Source organism: Nanorana parkeri, unplaced genomic scaffold, assembly GCF_000935625.1.
Source record: "Nanorana parkeri isolate BGI_ZX_2015 unplaced genomic scaffold, ASM93562v1 scaffold513, whole genome shotgun sequence".
NCBI lineage: Eukaryota > Metazoa > Chordata > Amphibia > Anura > Dicroglossidae > Nanorana > Nanorana parkeri.
The window spans coordinates 759,694-769,674 of NW_017306781.1; the positions used below are offsets into that span (position 1 = coordinate 759,694).

Sequence of the window (9,981 nt, forward strand, 5' to 3'; positions counted from 1 at the left end):
ATTAGGTTTAGGGGGCAAACACTTTTTCACACAGGGCCATGTGGGTTTGGATTTTGTTTTCCCTTAATAATAAAAAAACTTCCTTTAAAAACTGCATGTTGTGTTTACTTGTGTTATCTTTGACTAATATTTAAATTTGTTTAATGATCTGAAACATTAAAGTGTGACAAACGTGCAAAACAATGAAAAATCAGGAAGGGGGCCAACACTTTTTCACACAACTGTACACCAGGGATGCCCTCCAGCTGTGGTGGAACTACGAATCCCATGAGGCTTTGCAAGATTCTCACAGCCACAGACATGACTCCCGTGGAGAGAGATGCTTCATGGGATTTGTAGTTTCACCACAGCTGGAGGGGCGGAGTTTGGGCATCCCTGATATACACAGTCTCAAATGAGTCTCCCGACATGGTGAGCTAGGTTGTCCTTGAGAAAATAAAAGAAAAGAATGCAGCGTTGTTTTTGTGTAGTGTTTATTGACATCCAACCTTATGTAAACAGGGAGGGATTATTATGATTGTACTAGGAGGTAATAGCTATGATAGATTTTGCTAGATATTCACATATTTTATTTCTCTTATTTATAAAGTACATTGCAACACTTCTTTACACATGTCGCACAGGTTTCAATGGATGCACTTACCAACATGCTGTATGCAACGGACAAGTGGCATTCCCCTAACTGTATCACTTTACGGTGTCTATCTCCTAGAATCTTCTGTAACACAGCTTTTCTGAGTTAAATGTAACTCACTGTACTATGTCATGTATCTGTGTAAGGTAGCCTGATGGAACATATACGTCACAGGCTGAGAAAGTGTTAATCTATATTTATATATCCTTGCTTGTTGCATAGCTCCCCTTCTTTTTTCAATTTCCCTAGGAAACAGCTTTTTGTCCCTGAAACCTTATGCTCCACTGTGTCTTCACAAAAATATTTAGAAATGATTAATTAACAGGTTTATTAATTTATGCATATTTCTTGATTTCATCATACAGTACGAGTACAAAAGCACCGCCCATGCCTCTCAATACATTGGACCAGGCACCCTTAAAGAAGGCTTTAGATCCTTCATCTTTAGCAATCTTCCTCCAGCAGTCAATTGTTCCCTTGTACATGATATCAGCTGTAAAGATAAAGACATAGGAGCATATTATGAAAAGCATGACGGTAATCAAAGAAAACATTACGGGTATTGTTTAACACATTTTCACACACAAAAAAAAGTCAGGACCCAGTTATGTAGTGGAGACCACATCCATACCTGAGCCAGGTGTCACTTCATAGATGTGCAGACAAAGGGGTCATTAAACTCTATCAAGTGTGACCAGTGTGTTTCAATTGGGCAAAAAGCTGTCCAGTTGTGGCAACTTCAGTTACAGTCCCTTTCAAAAGCATACCTCCCAACTGTCCCTCATATGGACGGACTGTCCCTTTTGTGGAACCAAATACCTCTATCCTCGTCAGTTGTCCCTCTTTTTGGTCTGATGTGCAGATATCTATGAAAAGTTCTCTTTAACTACCAGAAGTGTCTTTCTGCACTAAAATCTTTATCTCATTTCTTAATTATCTTGTTTGCTATTTTGAAAAGCCAGTATAAAAGAAAAGTAATAGTGAAAAACAAACTCCCCCCCTTGAGCTTATAGTTTGGTGGTCATGCTATGGGTGGAAGGAGGGAGTCACAGATTTGCACTGGTCAGGGCAGCTGATTGTTAGACTTGTACTGGTCCTGCATGTGCCTCTTGCCCAGCAGCTCAGTGATTGGCAGAGAGCGGCTGGGACTAGCGGGGCTGAGTCACCTCTAAGTAATGAGGAAGGGCCCCTAGGCTTGGGCTGTGGCTATATAGTGTGGTTACTTCCCTTATTGACTGCCCACCCCCTGATTGGCTGACCCAGGCTTAAGATGTGGTGGGGTCACCTCCTGTCATCCAACCAGATGTCTGCACTGACATGTGCAAAAACCAACATTCGCCTGTGCCAACAGGGAGCATAGACTGGAAGAGCTACTTAGAGACTCGAGACAGCAGCTTAATAAATGTCACTCTTTATTAATTATAAATGTATAAACATTGGAATCACATAAAACCAAAACCCTAAAAATGTATTTAAGAACTATTTGACAACATTGTCTAAACATTCACACTCCCCATGTATACAGGTGGGCCCCACACACATCCTTTTCATTCAATCAGCGCTGGTAACACAGGGTTTGTTATTTTCCATAGAGATGTAGCAAGGAACAAAAAATACTCCATCCATCAATATGATACAAAGTCACTAAAAATGTTACTGATGTCTGAAAAAAAAGTATTCCATTAAACTTGATAGTCTGATATTGGTGAAATAGTAATATTGTATATTCCTCAGTTCGGATTACTCGCTTGTAAAGCGTTATCTTTCTTAATCACATGTATAACACTTTCTACATTCAAACAGTCAGTCCATTAGGTCAATCATTATTAATGAGTGACAGGGCTCCAGAGCAATCATTGCAGCACTTGCCTCATGTAGGTGATATACATTCATAAGTGGTCTGAGGATGATTATATACTTCTCATGACATTGGACATTATGTGTATTTATTAGCCCATGAGAGAATGATTACATCTGTGTTGATCAGCACCACACTTTCCTACTTCTCAAGATTTCCTATGGCGACGGTTTCATAAGCATATCTCTTTCACTTCTCATAATGAGCCAGAAAATGCTCTTTATATTCTGCAATAGTAATGATTGTATGCTTGCCAGTCTTTGGAACTTAATGAGACTATGCTGCGCTGCTCATGTGCATACCACTGTCGTTAAATCTACCATGTTAGTTAATCTCCAGCACTCATTTCCTCTGTAGGGTGTGTGAGCGGCAGCCCACCTGAAGAATTCAGTTGACGCGTTTCGTCCCTCCCACAATGGGTCTTTGTCAGAACGTGGCTTCACGCAATTACCCACAGCGCATGTCCCTCCAGGAGCAGGTGTGGGCATGGGTGTGCACGCCTGTGTTGATGAGCCCTAAGGGCTCATGCATATGGGTGCAAATACAGGTGTATAGGCATACAGCATAAAATATGTCTGCATTTGCAGTGCCCAAGAGCCCCAGCTATTGCATTTTTCTGTCCATAGAATTTCATGGTATATGCATGTAAACATCGGTGCCATTTCAGACTTTTTTTTGTTCTTTATATTCATGTGGTAATACTGCAAATAACACACTACCTGTTCCTGAGTGGCTAAGCTCACTCCTCCACTGTACCTATGGGGGAAAGCATAGCTATCACCCAAGTTGGATTTCAGACATGTCTGCTTTTGTTCATCTCCACTACATGGGGATGGGGAGATTAGTAGTTTAGAGAATCCGGGGTCAGCTGACAAGAAGTGACAAGAACCTATACTCGCTGAAAATGTTCTTAGCTTAAATAAAGAAAACGAATGCAGCCACCACAGCTCAGAACTGGTAAGCTGCAACATGTTACATTTTTGTTCTTAAGTTTGTTGCCCTGAGCTTACACAGAAACTGCTATTACAAGTCGGTATTTACATTCTGAGGTAGAAGTCACATTTGGGAACATATGTCCATGCGTGTGCAAACGCCGTTACCGGTGTTTACATGCATATACCATTAAATTCTATGGACAGAAAAATGCAGTAGCTGAGGCTCTTGGGCACTGCAAATAGACGTATTTTATGCTGTATGCCTATACACCGGAATCTGCACCCATATGCATGAGCCCCTCACAGGGGCGTGCACACCTGTTCAGGCACCTACTCCTAGGAGGAACAGGTGCTGCGGGTATTTGCTTGATGAATCCCCATTGTGGGAGGGGCGAAACGCATCCACTCAATTCCCCAGGTGGCCGCCGCTCACACACCCTACAGAGGAAATGAGTGCTGGAGATGAACTAACATGGTGGATTCAACGACAGTGGTCTGCACATGAGCAGCGCAGCAGAGCCTCATTGACTTTCGAAGACTGGCAAGTATACAATCATTACTATTGCTGAATATAAAGAGCATTTTCTGGCTTATTGTGAGAAGTGAAAGAACTATGCTAATCAAGCTGTTGCCATACGATATCTTGAGACGGAAGAAATCTTGAGACGATGGGCATGGATGTACAAATTCTCTCATGGGTTAATAAATACACAATGTTCATACATTTATCATTAATATAGAGTAACATTAATTAAGCTGCATTATCGAGTCTTTAAGTAGCTCTTCCAGCCTATCCTCATTGTTGGCACAGGTTTATGTTGGTTTTTGCGCAGTTTATGATAGTTACAGACCGAGGCTGAAGGCTGATTTCTCTCTTACAGGCTGAAAATATAAGGACCAGACCTCAAGAAGATCCTTATCTTTTTTTGTCTGCACTGACGATATCTAGGGCCTGTTTATACTATGGTGTTGTGGCAATGCAATTAACATGTGTGATGCTCCATGATTTTCAATGATGGTCATGGCTGTGCCCCTGTAAGATTCTCTCTCTCTATATTTGTCACTGGGACTGAAAGTGATGACAAATCCATCATTTAATCCATTTTAATTATCAGCATCACCAGAACAGGAATACAGAGGAAAACCTTAAAATAGGAACACGTGTTTTTTTTACTCAGTTTTGAGAGATTTCATCTGACTTCCTGTTGAATCTACAGAAAGGACAGGAAGTGAAAGGAAATGTCCCCATTGGGACACAATGACTTCAGAAAAACTGACACAGGTGTTATTCCTTCCCTGTTTTATCTATAACTAGAAGAAAGATTTGGGTTCAGATACACTTCAAGGTTGGGGAGTGTAAGAGGGCATTTTTTTTTAGGCAGGAGTAGGCAACATCGGCACTCCACCTGTGGTAAAACTATGAATCCCGTCATGCCTGTGGCTATCAGAGTCTTGCAGTGTCTCATGAGATTTGTAGTTCCACCACAGCTGGAGTGGTGAGGTTGCCTACCCCTGTTGTAAGGTTTGGTTGGCTAACAGTAGACCATCTGGACTGCAAAGAAATAGCTGTAAGATGACTAGATATATGCACTGATATTACCATTGTGGTACAGTAGATTTCACCCCTTACACTGAGTGAATAGTAGCAGATTTAATCTAAGACAGCCCGGAAGCAATTTTCCACGGCAACAACTGATAACTACTGTATGTGTCCAAGCTATCTTAAGTATTTGAGACACACATGGTGTGGTCATGAGAAAACAAGATTGTGACTTACCCCCTTTCCTGCCAGACTGCATCATCATACGACGCCTGACAGTGTCGAAAGGATAGGAAACCAGACCGGCTACAGCAGTGACACTCTGAGCAATCATCCAGCTCACCATGATGTGCACATTCTTGGGATCTGGCATCATACCTTTTCATAAGAAACAGAAACACTAGCTTAGTATAGTCATACCAAAGTATAATACCACCCAACGGCCAGCACAAGAACCTTTAGTTTTCTCTTACCCTTAGCAGTATCATAGACACCAAAGTAAGCTGCTCTGTAGATGATAATACCCTGGACTGACACATTGAAGCCCTGGTAGAGACCTTTAAAACCATCTGACTTAAAGATCCTGGTAAGGCAGTCTGCAAGGCCGTTAAATTCTCTCTGGGCTGAACCTTTGCCAACATCAGCAGCCAGACGGGTTCTGGCAAAATCCAGAGGATAGACAAAGCACAGGGAGGTAGCACCAGCTGCTCCACCAGATGCCAAGTTACCAAGGAAGAACCTCCAGAACTGAGTGTGCTTGTCTACACCCCCCAAGAAGACCTGCTTGTACTTGTCTTTGAAGGCAAAGTTGAGAGCTTGTGTTGGGAAATAACGGATGACGTTAGCAAGGTTGCCTCTCCAGAAGGAAATGAAACCTTGTTCTTTGGGGATACGGACCACGCAGTCAACGATGCCCTTGTATTGTTGATCCACTGCAATCTGCTTGCTGGCATGCTGAACCTAAGACAAAAAAGATGAAAGATATAAGTGAATTATTCTATTTACTGATTGAAACTTAATAAACAGCATTACACTGACTTTGTTCACAGAACACATATACAGGGCTATTCACTGAACGGTGAAGAGTTTGGAGAAGGCAGGAGAAATGAACAATCTAGGATAAAGTAGCTGATTTGAAAAAAAATCTCCAATTCAGCTCACTTTCCGGATCAGCTATGTTGTCCTAGATTGTTCACTTCTCCTGCTTTCTCCAAACTCTTCACCCTTTAGTGAATAACCCTGTAAATGTATGATTACACTCCAACCTTTATTAATATATTATTCAGGATATGTCCAGGTCCATTTGTTTAACATTCATTTAAACTGTAATCCATTGTAGTCTATATTTTTAGGTCATACACTTTACATTCCACTCTAAGGGAAACCTGTACAAAGGGGGCTGCAATTGCTAATAATCCTAGTTGCCTGACTATATCTGGATTTAGTGTTGTCTTTCAGAGTAACTGGGCCAAATCAAGCATGTAGCCAGTGTAATTAGAACTTCTGATTTGCATACTTATTGCAGGAGAATAAATTGGAACATATTAAAGTAATTGAATCAACTATCATTTTCAAAAGAAAAGGACATCAATGGAACTCTTTATAATTCTCTTATTAAAGATTTGCTTCATAGGAAATGTATCATTCAAGCAATATATAGGCTACCATTGTTGACCCATCCTTCTGAAAAGGCCAGTTACCTGGATGTCATACTGATGCTTTGGTTCTGTCCTTGGATCACTAACTTTGAACAATTATAGAGATAGATATGAAAGGTTGCTTATTTTGACTTGTATTTGCTGCATACTTGTTTTAGGTCTTTGGCTCGGAATAACTGAAACTAGCAGGCAATAAGAATTTATTTTTATAACAAGCAATCTTAAACAGGCCATTTGTTGAAAAAGCTCTTTTGAATTTTTTTCGTCACTGCGGTCAAAATCGATCATTGATTTGACCACATCAACGATTAGAAAGTCGAATAAACATTGCGAAATCGATTTTGCTTGTTCAAAATTCTAATTGTGCATACCCTACTTAAGTTTACCAGAGATGTGGTGCAAGACAACCATCGTTTCCATTGTTATAATTTATATAATATATAGTTGACCTTAGTAATGAAAAATAAATCTTCTGGCAGTGTCCTAAACATAAATGGCTGCTTCCATTGGCTGAAGCATAGTGGAGATGTGCTATGGCATCTTATTGAGAAAACAATAGTGTTCAGACAAGATTTTCTAACTAACTTTTCTATCTAATTGCCATTTCTTATTGAACATTGGCCAACAGCATCCAGATCCTCACAGGCATAAAATTGTCACCCAATCTGGTCTAAACAGTAGCATGGGAAAACTGACATGTAATGTCAAGGGACAGTTGAGATTAGGAAACCGTCTGGTTAGCTGATCCTGAGGTAAGAATTGATCACACGGGACGGACTCTCTTGGCTAGTGTTATTCCAAGATAAAGATACACACAGGAAATGGACAAGTAATCCAATCTGGCTGCTTTTGCTCAGATCAGATTATAATTTAATGTCTATGTGGTACCCATAGACACCACCACCTATGGGCGCATGTCAAGTTAAACGACATAGGCTAAACATGAGTGGCCAAGTCTTGGCTAAGTTTTAAAGTCATGTCAGCAGAGTGTCAAGAGAGACAAGATGCAATGTGAATGATGTGTACCCTATTAAGAGTTGCTGTTGGCCTCAAATATTGGTTTCTGTTCTGCTACACAAATATAATTCAGTATGATTTTGTTTGTTACAATTCTTTCCACATTTTGTTGAGTTCATCATGTTACTTCCAAAGACAGACACATAGATAGAGAAGAGCAGCAAATGGATGAATGGGATTTGTAGCCAATGTGAAGCAGCTGAGTATTAAGGATGTGCTGAAGAGGTATAAGTATGATTTACACCTGGGGACTGACGCTTTTAGCTGTCATCCTCGAGTGTGACACTACTGTTTATGTTGATGTATTGCATAAAACATAGCACAGCTACTAATGCTGCCAGTATGTAATGTGAATCCTCATGGAAGTCAACAAAGCTGCACATATAGGTTTTGCTTTTGGGGGGCACAGCACAGTTCTACCTTATACACAAACAGACACATTACATGGTTCCCTACATTTCAGGTTACTGCAACTGAATAGATTAATATGACTACCTGTTAACAGGACACTGAGTAATAAAAACTTGACAAAGATAGTCAATATTTGCCTATTAAGCATGCAAAAATGTAGGGGCTCACAGAGAACTCTGGAAAAATAAATCAACAAATACATGTGATGAAAGCGGGGGGCACGATAAACGTGTCAGCCATGCAACATTTGCTGCTGATTGTGCTTTAAGTGGATGCTAGTACTGATGTCTGAATGTTTAATTTTCCTAATCTGATGAACTTGATCATGCCTGAGGTGCCATGGGATCTGAAGACACCTCTAGATGCATCTTTTTTTGTGTCAGTCTGTGGGCTTTAGATGGTCATTCCACTTGAAACGATAAATAACCTGACAATTGTTTTTATCTTTTAGGGATTTCATTGTCTGCTTGAGCTTCTGGGTCTGCACACCAGCTATAAAAAAATTATATGTAAACCTAATCACTACAACCTTTTTACATTTAAAATGCTAATGTCATTTAAACATTTCTTTTCAATCATTTTACATCTGCATCTTTCATGTGGTGACCCTGCCATGAGGCACTTCCTGTTATACTATGATTAAGCTCTGTCCCTGTCTCCTAATTGTGCTCCGTACTGTCATCATGTCACGATGACTTCTGATGTATAGACTACAAGGTGCCACCATCAGGAAACCCATCCTGAGTAGTGCATTGCACCGATTGTTGGAGTACATGTAGACAGGAAATGCCTGCACGGGATCAGCAGCGCTGAAATCCAGAGGAAGATAAAAAAGGGTTAAAACTAATATTTTATTAAAATTTGCTTTTACATCTACTTTAATTTATTTCACAAAGAACGGAACAGAAGGAGTTGGAGCCTGCAAAGGTATTTGGGGAACATCAAGAACTCCCAATTGGACAGGGACGGAGTCAAAGGGAATTATGTCAGGTAGATCTCTCTGCCAAAATATCAAAGGCATATAGTGCATCAAGGACTGAATCCACCTACAACTAAAATATCACTTTCAGACTCAGTTGACCTGGACCGTTGATGCTAAAATAAAACCTGTAGTGATAGAAATATGGGGCTTCCTTTGCTGACCTCTCTTTAAAAATGCCTATTGCTATAGCTAGCTTTTCCCCTAGCTTTTCTGCCATGGATTCTTTGTAAATCACTGACATAGAACAAGTATGGAAACAAAAAAATCATAGTGATGATCTGCATACTTGTTCTAGGTCAGTGTTTGAGGAAGTATTGGAATTGATGTATTAACATGACATCCAAGTAACGAGCAGCCTCAGAAGGAGAGGTCACTTCTTCAGTTTTGTCCATAGAGAACTGGTTTAAAATCCTATCTGAAATCTATGATTCCAGCCAGGATCTTGTTACACTGTCCTTCATGGGTCAAAGGAATCGGTTGCTAAAAAGTGCAAATAGTCAGAATGTCTAAACTACAGTAAAAAAATGCTAATGAGTACTTAAAGCAGAACTCCTGGGAAAATATTATTAACCCTTGCAATGTGGCTACCCCAGCACTGCAAGAGTTAAGTGCTCCGTTTGGTCTAGGGACTAAAATAATTTTTTTTTACTCACCCCATCCCCAGAGCCAGCTTGCTATTAGACCACTCCCTCTAGTGTCTCTCCGCCTCCACTGCAGTGGTCTAAGGATCCTCGAGTCATTACGTCCAATACACTGTTTATTGGATGTGGGGACACCGAGAGACATAACATTGCTGCAGCATAGGAGGAGAGAGGCTGGAAGGAGTGCTGTGACAGGTGGCCCGCCCCTAGGTTTGTGTAAGTGTCGCTTTTTTTTATTTGAGCCCCTTGATGAAAGCGAGCATTTAACCCTAGCAGTGCTGGGGAAGCCCCATTGCAAGGGTTAA

General features: G+C 40.6%; 1 protein-coding gene across 1 annotated transcript in view; it reads right to left on the minus strand.

Annotated features, from left to right (window-relative positions):
• Positions 1-517: 517 nt before the first annotated feature.
• Positions 518-9,981, minus strand: part of SLC25A4 (solute carrier family 25 member 4) — a 12,582-nt gene continuing 3,118 nt past the window's right edge. Inside the window, exons 2-4 of the mRNA XM_018561292.1 lie at positions 5,441-5,927; positions 5,205-5,345; positions 518-1,127 (exon numbers count right to left, since the gene is read on the minus strand). Of these exons, the coding sequence (XP_018416794.1) occupies positions 970-1,127; positions 5,205-5,345; positions 5,441-5,927 (786 nt within the window). The 3' untranslated portion in view covers positions 518-969. The remainder of the gene's footprint in view (positions 1,128-5,204; positions 5,346-5,440; positions 5,928-9,981) is intronic.